This window comes from Sinocyclocheilus rhinocerous, unplaced genomic scaffold (assembly GCF_001515625.1).
Source record: "Sinocyclocheilus rhinocerous isolate Xijiao unplaced genomic scaffold, SAMN03320098_v1.1 scaffold2824, whole genome shotgun sequence".
Taxonomy (NCBI): Eukaryota; Metazoa; Chordata; class Actinopteri; order Cypriniformes; family Cyprinidae; genus Sinocyclocheilus; species Sinocyclocheilus rhinocerous.
Genome location: NW_015648612.1, coordinates 18680 through 34284, shown reverse-complemented (window position 1 = coordinate 34284; position 15605 = coordinate 18680). Strand labels below are relative to the sequence as shown.

Sequence of the window (15605 nt, the reverse complement as noted above, 5' to 3'; positions counted from 1 at the left end):
CAGGGCTCCGGCCCTCCAGGAATTGAGTTTGACACCCCTGTTCTACAATATCGGCGTGCTTCATTTGTCTGCTTTCACTAAGTGAATGCTCGGTCTTTAATGTTTCAAGGCTAAGTTGCTAGACATACGTATGCAAATGACGTCATTGCGCGATGAAGTAAAAGAACCACGGAACGTTTTTTTTATTTTTTTTTTATCGGTTTGTGGAAATAAATAGGTATTTCCATAACTGCTTATCGCCATCTTGCGTCTCTAACCTTTGTAAAACAAAAAGGACTCGGGGGACTTTAGTGTCACTTTTATGGTAAAACATAAAACCATTAAAATTTCATGGAAGCTTTTACTTTATTCACTCAGTCATTATTCAAACAAGTAGGAAATCAGACTTCTTCCAGGCCCTAATATATGAACATTAAGAGGTTTAAAACAAAATCTGACTTTCATTAGTTGCCCAAGTTGTTGACTCAGTGTACGGTCCTGTTAATTGTCACAGAGAGAACAACTTCCAATATGGCTCAATGTACAACCCACGAATGATTGATGTTTGGTAGAAAAACTTTTTAATATGATGTTTCAGTTATTAAACACTGCATTGCTCCAAGTATGTGTTTTCCCCCCAATAAAACAACTTCTTCACTGGAGGCTGTAGGTTTGCTTCCGGCCAGCGATGTCAAGTGTGATCAGCAGCGCTCTGGGGTCCTTTCTGTTCTTATGCACTACGATTTGACCTGGAAGTTCCTCTCCTGCACAAGGAGAAATAGAGAGTGAAAAACGGGATTTGACACAAATCAATCTACATTGTGACATGCCTTCACACCAGCTTGAAATGTAAGATATTTGAGCTTTCCTGGCATGCGTTTACATACAAGAGTAAATATTCACTTTTTATTACCATACAGCTCAGCCACAACTGACACTTTTCTGTCAAAACTCAGAGCTGTGTAATAACAAAAGTGGAAATGTCTACCGCCTCTCACTGAACAAAACTGAAACCATGCAGCTGAGAAGAGAAAGATGCGATTAAAAAGCTGAGAGCGAATCAGGGGAAGATGACATGCCACTTGGCTCCAGATGGCAGAGAAAGCTGCTGCTTGCTACAGTACGACTACAGTAGGAATACAGGCGGCACATTTTATCGGGAAGGCCTGAAGACAATGACGATGATTACTCCAGATAATCACTTTGATTAACTTCACATTTCACTACCAGATGTAAATGAAAGTTTACCCATTTGACAAACAAGCCCTCCGCCCCCCGCCATTTCTTTCTTTGCTGCAGGTTACATGAGATAAAAATATGCTGACTGCAGCATTTTGACATGAGGAGATAGGGAGAAGTCAGATGTGACCGTCACAGCACGCTGCAGCTGTCACATTGGTTTTCTTACTTCTACCATTTACTGTCAAATGATCCCCTTAAAAGAACATTAAAAATTCATTCTTTCACAATTCACTTTTCCTTCCCCTCAAAAAGTTATTTTTGGATGCAAGTACAAGACTGTTGAGGCCTGTTCACACCAAGGATAAAAACTATAAAGTTTAAATAATCTTTCTAATTCTAGTCTATACCACAACTATACGGCCACAGAGGAATATATGGAAGCTTGTTTCCACCATGGAATAAAAAAAATAAAAGGTAATTGCAACGTTTTATCTCAAAAATCAGACTTTTCTTCTCGCAATTCTTAACTTACATATCACAATTCTGACTTCTTTCGCAAAATTGAGGAAAATTGCGAGATAAAAATCAATAATTGCAAGACATAAAGTAAGAACTGCAAGATAAAAAGCCGCAATTACCTTTTTATTTCGTGGCGAAATCAAAAAGTCAGAATTGCAAGATATAAACTCAGAATTCAGAGAAAAAAAGTCAGAATAGCGAGATGTAAACTCAGAATTGTGAGAAATAGAATTCAGAATTTTTGGTGCGTCATGTACTCTCTGAGTAGGTACTACATTTGAATTTGAACTTACTTTGTGACCATTATATGGGTAGTATAAAAGAAATTGGGACGTACTAGATCCACCATGTTGATATGGTCATGTGACCTCTAGCGTCAGTTGTGTTGTTTCACAGCCATTCACAAATCCTCTCCCATGGCCTCATGGGATAGTAAAGTGTCCATTGAATGCACATCTGCGTACTTTTTGCCTACTGTTTTTCGAATACTACGTATTCGGACATACTACTTTTTTGGCATACAATAAATACATTTTTGATTTTGGACACAACATTTATATCACACAATTCTGAGTTTATATCTCACAATTCAGATGGAAATTGTGAGATAAAAAGTCACAAATACCTTGTTTTTTTTTGTTCCATGGCAGAAACGGGCTTCCACACTATACTCGAGCATTTAAAGGGGTAGACGACAAACCTTCAGCATGCGCTAATAAGGTTGAGAACCAACAAAGGTTCTAATACACAACTAACTCAGTTTTCTGCAAAATACTGCAAAAAAAATTGTGCAAAATTCATTATTCATTTGGATCTGAAAACAGTTCTGGTGCAACGCGTGAGCAAAGCATTGGGAGCATTACCAAAAAAAAAAAGAAAAAGAAAAAACAGTTGAAATTGTGGTCATAAAAATGGAATTAACTGGTTTTCCTTAATTATTTTAATAAAAATAGTTAATGGAATCGGAACTGGAATCATTAGGCAAAACTGGAACTGGAAAATGTCTTACGATTGGGTTGGGAATCGTAAGAAATTTTCCAGTTCCAGTTTTACCTAATGATTTTTGCCTACATGCTTATAATACACAGAACGGTCCTTTAGGAACTGCTTGGCAAACAAGCCATGCATTAATATGTCAGGAATAGAAATCATCAAAATATTTGTTCAATAGTGAGAAAGCACAAATAAAAAGCTGAAGCCTATTTTTTTTTTTGTAAAACAATTGATCTAGCAAGAAATCCTTTAATTAAAATCAGCTGTGCAGTGAAAGACTTGACAGATCACATATTGCCTATGAAAAGTAAAAAGCATGCACAGTAGGTTTTCTCTTGACCAGCATGAGCACAAATGATAGAAAGATCTATTAAACTTCCGTGCCCTGCAGAAAATAGCTGTGTGCATCACACTGGTGTGTGTCTGCACTTCATAACAAACACTTTCCCAGTTACTGCTAATGGGCTTTGATACACAGAGGTCTGTAGAGAGAACCAAGAGACACAGAGAGTTAAATTACTTGACCCTACAATTCCTGGTTAAATCTCAGAGTAAAGCAGTTTGGGATGTAGTTACTGCAAGATTTTATTCTGACAGTAGAGGCGAGAAAAAGATTGGCGATCTATGAGAAAGAAGCTGTTGGTGCATGTTAATTAAATGAAGGAGACAAGGCTGCTTCTAGAGCCGTCATACATCACAGTGCCATTTGCATTAAACATGCCAATGCAACCAAGGGTGACAGAGGCTGAAACAAGAAATGGACGAGACAACGTAAAACATCTTGATGAATTCCTTGAAGAAACGTGACTGCTAATCAACAAGCTGGTGTGCAAATGTACAGAACAAGCGTCATAGTCTACGCAAACATTTATTTAAAGGGGTCATATGATGTTGCTAAAAAGAACATTATTTTGTGTATTTGGTGTAATGAAATGTGTTTATGCAGTTTAAGGTTCAAAAAACACATTATTTTCCACATACTGCACATTACTGTTTCTGAAACGAGTAGATTTTTACAAAGCTCATCGGTCTGAAAAGCGAGGTGTGCTCTGATTGGCCAGCTATCCAGTGCGTTGTGATTGGCCGAATACCTCAAGCGTGTGATGGAAATGTTACGCCCCTTACCATATTGTGATGCCCTGTCCGGCCGGAGCGACGAGACAAAAACATGAAAACCCATTATAAACGAGGCATTTGTTGCATCCAGTGGGGACATAATTACGGATTATATGACTTATACTGTCTTTTTACGCGTTGCATCGCGCCGCGTAAACATAAAACCATGTCTGCATTTGTGATCGGAGAAATGACAAACAACAAGTGCTACTCTACACTGCTCAAAACTCGCGTTTGAATCGTCAGTGGCAAATTCTTTAAATATAAAAAAAGTACTTACAGTCTGTGAGTCAGAACAGTCGGCATTGTGGTCTACTCTATCAGGATCAGGAAACAGTCCTCCATAAAATGCGCTGCACACATCTGAATATTTGGGTTGAACTGTTCTGGAACAGTGTTGTAAATACAACTTAACCACTGATTTCTAGTCGTGTCCATTTTTGGAAGACCAAACAAAGTAGTTTCGCTTTCACAACGAAAAACACGGCGGCCTAGCGTGAGTGGAAGCCGCGGCTTAGCGTGAGCTGAGGCCGGGCTAGAGTGAGCAGAGGCAGCGGATTCGACGAAGGAGCGTCCGGAGGGCTTGCGGCAACCACATGTAACGACCCCGGGCTGGACTCCGCTTCGTCCACGGTGAAAGCCGATCCGGCGATCCACAGCGAGAAGTTGATGTATTTCCTCAGCGACCAGCACGGAACAGCTCCAGGCATGACGAAGCAGATATCGTCCTCTTTTGGAAGACCAAACAAAGTAGTTTCGCTTTCACAACGAAACACACAGCGCCTTCACGACATGGCGGCAGCAACAATACTACAGCGAGAATAAAAGTTACGCCTTCTTTCTTTGCGTGAACATTTGGGCGGCGTTATGCAAATCTTCCCACATCGTGACGTAGACATGTGGGGGCGTGTTAGAACGAGCCGTTTTAGGTAGGCGTGGCTGACCCTGAACTTTTATAAAGAATATCTCTTTGGATGTTTGTTTCTTCATCTGAACAGATTTGGAGAAATTTAGCATCACTTGCTCACCAATGGATCCTCTACAGTGAATGTGTGCCGTCAGAATGAGAGTCCAAACAGCTGATAAAAACATCACAATAATCCACAAGTAATCCACACCACTCCAGTCCATCAATTAATGTCTTGTGAAGCAAAAAGCTGCATGTTTGTAATAACATTTTTATCTTTAACCATTAGAAGTCCTCTATCCATAATATTGCTTTTTCCAGTGACAAAGCTGTCTCATCTGAATCAGGAGAAAAATATGCAAAGATTAGGCACTGTTTACAAGCAAACATCCCAAAACAGTTATTATGGATTATTGTATAGAAGTGAAAGTTAAACATTTAAAAATTAAAACGCCTTGATGGATGGCTTTTCCCTCATATGACATTAACTGATGGACTGGAGTGGTGTGGATTACTTGTGGATTAGTGTGATGTTTTTATCAGCTGTTTGGACTCACAGCACCCATTCACTGCAGAGGATCCATTAGTGAGCAAGTGAAGTAATGATACATTTCTCAAATTTGTTCCTATGACGAAACAAATTCATCTGTATCTTGGGTGGCCTGCTGGTCAATTTTCAGTAAATTTTCATTATTTGGGTGAAGTATTCCTTTAATTTAAAGGGAAAGTTCACTTGAAAACGAAACTTCTGTATTGTTTGCTCATCTTAATGTCTCTAAACACCTGTATGACTTAATTTCTTTTATGCAACACAAATTTTGTAGAACTGTTTTTGTCTATTTAATGATTTCATTGAATGAAAAAAGTTGTACCGATTTGGAATGGATTTGGAGTTAAATGATGACAGAATTTTCATTTTTGGGTGAACTATCCCCTTAAAGACTATTTAGATTATTTTTGCAGCATGGACTTATAATTAAACATCAATGTATCTAATGTCCAATCAAAGCAGTTTTCAGGAAAAGCCTTCCCAAACACTGCATCACAAGATACAAAAGCTGCATTATAAAACTTCTCTCTCGCTCTGCAGCGCATAACCTCATAAATCTGTGGCCCCTGTAAAGGAGATGCATAAAACAGGTCTTCGGAATCACCAGCTCACCACGGTGCCCCCGTCTATCAAATAATCGCACCTCCCCCTAAAGGAACCTTGCTCTGACACCTCAAGGACCTTTTCACACTGCAGACGGACTGCACTTCCTGTGAGTTTAAACTACTTTAAAGCACTACAAAAAGCATTGCATGGTTGATTCAATAAGCAGCCTTGTTCTTAAAGTCTAATACCAACATTCAGCTGTAGAATACCTTATTTGGAGAGCAGACATGATGTGCAATACACTTTCTACCCTCAAAATGTCCCAAGACCATTCAACACAGGGTGACCTCTTTTATTCGAGCTCAAAGGTTGGTTACGCATGACAAATGAAGCTTTTCAAGAAAACGTTCTCAATCTTTTCCTTTTAATGATCGGCAAAACCAACTAAATCATGACAAATGAAGGCTGCTTTAATTGATGCGACAGAATCTGAAGGCGTTTTGCATTTTCGTTGAATACTCCCCTCTCATCACACTTCTGAAAAGTAATTACTAAACTAACACAAACAAGAGAAGAAGCTGACAGGAATGCATTTTTCTTCTAACAATAATTTTTCTTTTATGCAAATGACAGCTTGACAACACAAAACACATTACTGTTATTGTTTAGAAAAGAAATCCAATTTAAATTCACAAGTTACAAATCATGTATTAAGTAAAGTGAGAAGAATGTCAAATGTAATTCTTCACATTGTTTGAAAAGATTCCTATTTTTGTAGGATACAATACAGGAATGTACGGTTCTTATCTTTTAATTTTAATCAATAAAACTAAATCATGTCATATCAAGTGCCAAATCAAGTTAAAAATAACTTTTAGATGTGTTTCGCATTTTGCGTCATCTGTGAACGAATCCTTACTCATCCTGTGCTTCCTGCTCACAGTAAGTGCGGTTTGGCAGGTCATGATTAAATGCATTCATTTTTTTTTTATAATAACTGTACTAAATCAATAAGATAAACTAACACCACTACTTTAACACATAAATGCAACTGAAAAATGAGTATAAATTGAACAAAGGCAATTACTAATTATTTTTTTTTATCAACTAATGCCCTTGCTGAATTAAAAAAAAATAAATAAAAAATACTGACCCCAAACATCTGAACAGTAATGTACCATGGTACTGAATAATGACAAAATACCATTTTATAATAAAATGTCATTCTTATACAATGTTAAACAAATTTGTACATGGTACTCCAAATTATACTTCAGTATTATCATGGTACATGCCCAAAAACACATAAAACACTTGTTTCCCCCAAACATGTTTCTCTTATACCAATTTTTCCCATTTCTTTTAATTCACACACATATATGGTCTTGACAACAGCAAAGCAAACAGAAGACGAAAACTCTAAACCCATATGGTGCTAATCCAGAGGCAATGGGAATTTCGCAGAGCTAGGTTAGTGTGCATGTGAGTAAAATATAAACTACAAATAACCTAATCAAGGTTAGTCACTATAAATGTCCAGTGTGAGGGACACTGTTTATAGATTAGGCATTTTCTGGAGCTACTGCAAAATGGTAAAATATGCCAAACAATATAATCACACGACTGTGCCTTCTGATTATAATCTGACAGTGGTATCAGCAATGCAGGAGTAGCATTAGCGGACCTTCAAGTGGACGGCACTCTTATCATTGAACGGCTTCTGCAGGGACTGTCCATGGTAATGCCCGTGGACAGCTACAGTTAGGACACAGTCATTTATAATAGTGTGCTGTATCAGAGAAACTGGCTAAAGCGCCTTCATCCATCTGCGCATCAGATGACATTTCTCCGATTCCCATTATGATAAGACACACTTCATCTGTTAGCACGGCCGGGACACTGTCTCGCCATCTACGGACATACGGAGCCTTGATCTAAAAGTGTAAATGGTCTGCGTTGCTCTTATACCTAAACATGAGGCAATATGATTTTTAATAACTTTCCGGTTCTGATTCACTTCCCTCTCACTGTTTATTTGGGTTTTCTCCCATTATTTGCTTCTTTTAATTAAACAATAGAGTACTGATATTCATGCAATTCTGCAATAGCCGGTTAAAAATAAATAATATGAAGATAAACCAATATTAAAATAAAATGACAAAGAAAGGTACATATAAATGAAGCAGTTTCTGGCTGAGATTAATGATGCTGTTTTATAGTGTTTTCACACTTGAGTCCTCATTACAAGAACCAAACCTCTTTATATGGACAAAAAAGCACTACTACAATTATTATATTTGTATTATATTTGTACAATTAATATAATTTTAGCACCACTGCAATTACATTAATATTATTATTAATAAGTGAATTAACTAATATGAATAAGAAAAATGAATAAAAGCATATATATATATATATACAAATAAACAAATATATAAAATAATAAAAGCAAAAGCCTTTTAAAATTTTTATGTGAATCATATATCATATTTACATATATATCATAATACAAGATCTAATATAAATATAAAACATTTTTTACATTATATACAAAATATGTAATGAATTAAACAAATACATATTTAATTAAAAGTTTTTAATTATACACACACATACACATATATAATGTATTTTTTGTATTATTTTGCTTATTTGCATGATTCAACAAACAGTTTTTAATTAATTAAAAACAGAAAAAATACTTTTTACAGTTTAATTTTCTAAGCTTCAGTGGCGACTAATTGTTATCTAACAAAAAAAAAATCTCTTATTCGTTTGTGCTCTTAAATGCTTTGTAAGCATATCTAAAAATGTGTTCAATGGTAAAAATCTTTTGGGCTCACAAGAAATAATTTTTAGAAATAATCCTTTGGGCTCACTGTTAATAATTTGCATAACCTTATATCATAACCAATGTACACAAAATATTTCTCCATTGCACTATTCCTAACTACTGTACTCACTGTATACACCCCCTCCTTTTTATATCTACTGCTTCTGTCGTTCAGATTATTCATATTTTAATACCCATTCATATTTATTATCAACTGTATATATGTAAATAACCGCTACCAATGCACTTCTGGTTAGATGCTAACTGTATTTCGTTGCCTTGTACTGTAACATTAGCAAAGACAATAAAGTTGAATAATCTAATCTAATCTAAAATAAATAAATTGATTATTGGTTCTATGTGAAAATACCATGTAATCAGATTGCACACAACCTCAACTGGTCATATGATTTTGTGTTAGAACAACATAAAGCCTACTGGTGATGAATGTAAAATAAAACGGAAAAAGAAGACTATTTTTGTTGAGTGCGGATCATGGCTTTATATACTGTGTTAGAACAACATAAAACATAGGGATCATAAAAACAATGCCCCAAAATAAATCTGTCTACAGACTTGATGTGTTGTGTCTTCTCAAAACCCTGTAGGAATGATTCTCAAGACACAATATATATCATCATATATATTTATCAACAGAAAGAACAAACTGCATGGTTTATGTGGACGAGCTCTAGAACTGCTCCATCATGTGTCTATCTCTCAATGACTGACGGATAACCTGTGTCACCGTCTAAGAATCAACTGTCAGGGTAAAGAAAGATAAGATACACCTCCCTGTGACACACATCTTTTTTTGTGTGTTTTAAAGAAAGGTGATGGCTGCATATGTACTTGCCAGATCTCATCACAATTTAAAGACAGACACAAGTACTTGCAAACACTAGTGTGGAGACAGTTAAAACAAGTAGCAAGCATGTGTGAACAGGGTACAAACCGGTTTTGACAGGGATAGGGCTTTCTAGTAAGAACACCGTCTGTTTCCAGTGAGTCTTGGTGCAGTCTGGAGCAGTGGAGAACATGATCTAAAATTAAAACATAGCTGCATTAAAAACCTGTTTATGTTAAGATCAACAGGAAAATGCTCTTGCCCTGCTTGACTTATTTTGAAAAGTGACTGATTAGAAAGAATAGTGACTGATTCTGTAAGTGAGTAAGTGGAAAACTTAATGACTAAAGAGGATTAATGCAAATAAATATTTACAAATAATATTTAGGTAGTTCTTTTTTACATTACAAAAAGATTTACACGTAAAAATCAAATGAGTCGTTTTATTCTACATAAGGAGGGTCGCCCTGTCATGGTGACCGCCAAGATGAGATTACATGACCAAATAATACTCACTTCATCCCAGTAAACCCCTAATTATCGGACACTTTTGATTGCAGAATAAATCAATTACTGGTGATAAACTTGTCTGCCTTTCTGAAAAGCACTACTAACTAAAAACGCTTGCTTTTGTGCGATGATAAATGAACTTTTCCACAACATTCTAATTTATTGAGATGCACCTGTATATGGAAGCTTATTTCTGCCATGGAATAAAAAATAAAAAAGGTAATTGTGACTTTTTCCTCACAATCTCACAATTTAGATTTGTTCCTCTCGCAATTGCAAGATACATAAACTCAAAATTGTGGAATATTAAGTAAAAATTGTGAGATATAAACTCCCAGTTCTGAGAAAAAAAGTCAGAATTGTGAGATAAAAAGTAACAATTAACTTTTTTTTTTTTTTATTCTGTGGCAGAAACAAATGAAACAGAATTGCGAGACATTGAGTTAGAATTCTATGAAAAAAAATCAAAATTGTGAGATGCAAACTCAGAATTCTGAAAAAAGTCAGTATAGTGAAATATAAACTCGCAACTGCAAGAAAAAATGCCAGAATTGTAAGATTATTAAAAAAAAAAAACAATTGCAAGATGTAAAGTCAGAATTCCGAGAAAAACATCTGCATGCGAGATGTAAATTCGCAGGTATGAGTTTATAACTTGCGATTGTGAGATAAAAACTCGCAATTGTGAGAAAAAAAGTCGCAATTACCTTTTTATTTTTTATTCCAGAATAACAAAAATAAGCTTCCATACATCCAGGCTGATAGGTGGCAGTATAAAGTTCAATTAAAAAAATTACTGCAAATTATTTCATTACAAATTCATTACAAGGTGACGATAGAGACTGAATTTAGGGAAACTTGAGAGAAGTGGGAAAACATACTGTGACCTTATCTATAATCTTTATGGGCTGACGATAACAAAATGATCTGTGATTACCGTTAACGGTAAACTGGAATGAAGATGACAGAGACAGAAAATGGGCCAAAATAAAATGCAAAATTAAAGCTGCAGTCCGTAACTTTTTTTTGGTTAAAAATGATTCAAAATCAATATTCCGGTGCGGTGACTGACTGCCACACATACTCTTCAGAACATTAGATTCATCCGCGCTGGAGCCGTGCCGGCACACAACCCACGCAGGGAAGATAATTCCGCAGACAGCTGCAATTGCAGGTTTTCAAACAGAGATGGCGACAAAGAGGCAAAACTTACGGACTGCAGCTTTAAGTTTACCAGGTCAGAAAACAAACCAATTGCTCCTTTAAACCAAATCAGGCCAAAGCAAACATAATTGATGTGGTTATCCACCAGATCATTAACACAAACTCAGATGCTGTGTTCAAACATCAAAAATGGGACAAAAGACACAAGACCCCTCCACATCCACCTGCTTGAATTCCTATTATCAGAACCCAGCGCACGATTGCTCTCCTAGTGGCTGATGGGTTTAGTTTATTTCATTGCCTGTTCCAGTTGGCCACTGGAGGAAGGCAAATGCTTATTTCAGCATTTAGGTATGAGAGGCTGGCGATTGTATTGCGATTGCCTCGGGCCTAAAAGACGGCAAGGCGTGACCGCAATTGCTCGCTGTTAAACAGCACAGCACTATTGCTTACCTTGTTTCCGCAGCTCTTGTCGAAGAAAATGTCAAAATAGCCCACGATGGCCTGGAATGAAATATGAGAGAGAGGTTAGAACATGACATTCTGGTAAACGCTCACACGTGTTCGGGCCAGCAGAAGCAATTAGCAAAACAGGGTAAAAAGAGACATGTTGACAAGTGATTAAAAAAAGCACAGTGTTGTGGAAACGCTCCATATAAAAAAGATAATCATTTTATTAAATAGTCTAGTGATGAATAATAATGCTTTTTTTGTTTGTTTTCTGTGTTAATACACACAAAGTATAAAATACCCAATATTATGCAAATGAAAACTACCCTTTTTTTGTCCCAACCTGCCCCCAATGACAGTGGAGCAACTCTATCAATCTCAGGAGCATACTTGTAGTGGCAATGATGCAGAACTAATAGCTTTTAATCCTGACGCAGCTGACAACACGAGGGTCTGCTCGCTCACACAAAGAGCGAGCAGATCAATGAGAAGAGAAAGAGAGAGAGAGAATACACTGATAAAGAGAAAACGGGGCATAAAAGAGAGGTAAGCAAGACAACAATAGAAAAAAGAAAAAAGAAAAGGGGGTGACTAAATTTTAAGTAAGATGTTTACTGGAGTTTCTCTTTTCTTTAACCAAATTGGGAGCATTTTCAGCTTTCACTCTTCTGAAAACATTTATAAATAAAATAAAATAAAATGAAATAAAATAAATCAGCCATTTACTGGACACCTTACAAATTAAATATTGTTTATAAAGCATCCTTGTGCATTAAATAAGGTTTAAAAATAAAACAAAATAAATAATATAAAATAAAATAAAAAGCTCAAAACAACTTACAAAATACCTTAAAATAATTTATGAAACCATACATTATTTTAAAGTTGCTTCATTAAGTTAAATTATAAATTAACGTTCAGTCCAATTCACTATTTATGACAGTTGAGATCTAGAGATGTCACTTATTTTACATTACATTACATAAAATAAAATCTGCCCACAACTTACAAATTTACATAATACCTTAAAATAACTTGTGAAATCATACATTCTTTTAAAAGCTGCTTTATTAAGTTAAATTATAAATAAATGTTCTGTCCCAGGCTGCTTTGGTAAATAAATGTAGACAGTCTTTAAATCAGCATTATATTATACAAACCTAACATAATTCTCAAATCCAAGCAAATCACTTTTTATCGGAAATGACAGTTGAGATCAAGAGACGTCACTGAAGATGTGACAGAAAAAAAAAAGTCAGGTCAGTGTAATTACAGATTGTAATGAACGTTATCAGACATTATGTGGAGCAATAATTACCAAACCAGGGCTAATTGCTTATTGAAATTCCTTAGGAAGAGTGGATTTGCGAGTCATTTGGCACGCCATGAACTTTGTTGTCACTGAAGACAGCAGCTCATAAATATGATTGATTGGAGACAAACATTTCATAACTTTCTCTTTTGATGACTAACGTTGTTTCCAAGTACAATATTTCCCATATGCAACTGTATGCAATTACAAATAGCAAAAGACAGCAATTCACTTGAAATTAGCAATTTATATTTCTAAAGTATTTATTTAGTCATGAAAGGTGTGAATTGAGGAGGATTTCCCTGAATGAATGGCTGAGCTGTGTCACTGCACACACCTTCTCACAGATGGATACACACACACACACACACACAGAAAACAGAGCGCAGTCACCCTGTGAACTCCCAGGGGACACTGCAGTGATAATGTGAGCCATTCTGCCTGAAGTATCCCAGGGACCTTGTGGGGAGAAATATAGCTCTGGCTTAATGCCTGTGTCTCTCTCTCCCTCCCCTACAAACCGAAGCAGAGCACCTAACTATTAATCCTCCTCTTCTTCTGTTAAAATAGCTTTAAGAGGACAAAGCCACAGCAACATAATAAAGGTTTTAGAACCACATCTACAAACAACTTCTCTTTGGCGTGATTCCTTCATATGGGCTTTGTTTACAATAGGCAATTTTACAAAACAGTATTAAAAACAGAAATGCAAAACAGTGGAAATTAACATGAAATTTGATATATATACAGTATATTTTATATATACAGTTTATAAATACAGTAAATTTAATGTTTATATATACGGTTTATATACAGTATGTTTTTTTTTACTTTTTAAAAGCTGTTTGTCCTTTTAAATAATTAAATACAAATTATTAATTTAAGGATTATACTCAATTATATTAATATATGGTTATATTTTAATATAGCCAATATATATTTTAATTCACTACTGCTGTATTAAAAACATTTTATTTTCAACTATAATCTTCCCATAATTGTATATAATTAATCATAATTGTTATAAAACAGCAAGTGATGTATAATTTTTGCCTTATATTATATATAAAATTTCTGCACCTCCAAAAGCTTTCCTTTAAATAGGTTCATCCTTTTTGTCAGCGCAAATTGCCCAAAAATGTCAACAGAAACAGGGACCCGACAAAAGAGGACGCGCACTAAAAACAAGGGGGTCAGAGCCAAGTAACTCCCTGCCAGAAATAAAACACCCCCGTTAACGTACCAGGGCGGAGTGTAAGAGCAGACACAAAAGCCCGAGTTGCGTGGGGGAAAGGGGGGAAAGGGGGACAAATGGTGGAAACGGAGGCTTTTTATTCTCATCAAAGTGTTCAGCCTTCACACCCGGGAAATGTCGGAGATAAGTGATGCGCGCGAGCTGTTACCCGGCCCAGGAGGAGGCGCACGAGTCTACCTGGAGAACAGGTCGGGGGAAAATTAATAATTATCATCATCGCTAACACCAACGGGGAGCAATTCATCATCAAGCCCTTTCCAGCGCTATCATGTCGGAGCAGAGCGTGGTGCAGCCAAATACAATTATGCGGCGAGCTGCAGAGGAGGGAGAGCTAATGCGCTTTTGATGGGGTTTATTCACGCGTGCGAGGCGTCACACTCGACCACCTCGAGCTCTCCCCCTCCTCCTTCTCCAGCCGGCGTCTCCCCTTATTCTGTGCACATCACACACCAATGCCAACGAAACTCCCGTTCCTGTTATTCTGCTTTTCTGTCGGAGTTTGACGTTCCGCCGCACTGGAAGCAAATATACAGGGTTTAATTAGAGGGGAAGGACATAACTGCAGGAACACTCACAGTCACCTACATAAAGTGAACTGGAGTACAGAGTGAGGCAGAAATGCTGTAGAAAAGTGGTAGTTAAAACAGAACAAATACAGACGTTCTTGCTTCTCTTCTAGGAGATGATTCCAACACTTTTGTCTTAAAAGTAACTAAAAATTACTTCATACTATTTCAGGAAATTTGTAGAAATAAAGCGTCAAAAATTGAGCCTCCCATTATATTCAACAGTGTTAATGAACAATGGAAGAATCACTGGTTATGGTGCTATATGATCTACATTTACAATTTCTGATCTAGATCTACAGTGCACAGCATAAATGAGTACACCCCCTCTGAAACTTAACAAATTCAGCAATTACTCTTTGCTTAGAAGACATGTTATGGTTTTTTAGAGATATAATATTCCAGCAAGTCTGCTTGATCAGTTACCAAAGAAGAATGTTAAAATGATTCAAGAAAATACCATTTTCTTATCAAAGTGATAAAATGTTGTGTTGCAAAAATGAGTACACCCTCCTGAAAGTTTCTAAATAAAACTAAAACATATATATATATTCTGGTGTAAGTTTAAGGCAAGTATTGATCAACAGGTAAGTATGTTGAACCAAAACTGTTAAAGGTTCTCATTCTCTGCATTGTTGGGCATTTTTTTTAACATGACAATGATGATATTCATTCTCCTGAGTTGAAAGTCCTTCATTGGACATGTATTTCACTCAATCTTAATGCTCTTGAGCTGCTGTGAGAGATTCTGTAGAGACGAGCTGAGCAACACTCCCCATTAAAGACCAGGGCATTTAAGGAGGTCATCCTCCAGGAGTTAAACAGCACAGATGTGAAAATGTGTCATGAACTTGTACACTCAGTGCCAAGAAG

At 36.4% G+C, this 15605-nt stretch overlaps 1 protein-coding gene across 1 annotated transcript in view; it reads right to left on the bottom strand.

The window, feature by feature from the left end:
- Positions 1 to 352: 352 nt before the first annotated feature.
- Positions 353 to 15605, bottom strand: part of LOC107709973 (protein arginine N-methyltransferase 3-like) — a gene marked incomplete at its 5' end in the record, with an annotated part of 32972 nt that continues 17719 nt past the window's right edge. The window contains 3 exons of the mRNA XM_016514647.1: positions 353 to 743; positions 9584 to 9671; positions 11603 to 11653. Of these exons, the coding sequence (XP_016370133.1) occupies positions 634 to 743; positions 9584 to 9671; positions 11603 to 11653 (249 nt within the window). The remainder of the gene's footprint in view (positions 744 to 9583; positions 9672 to 11602; positions 11654 to 15605) is intronic.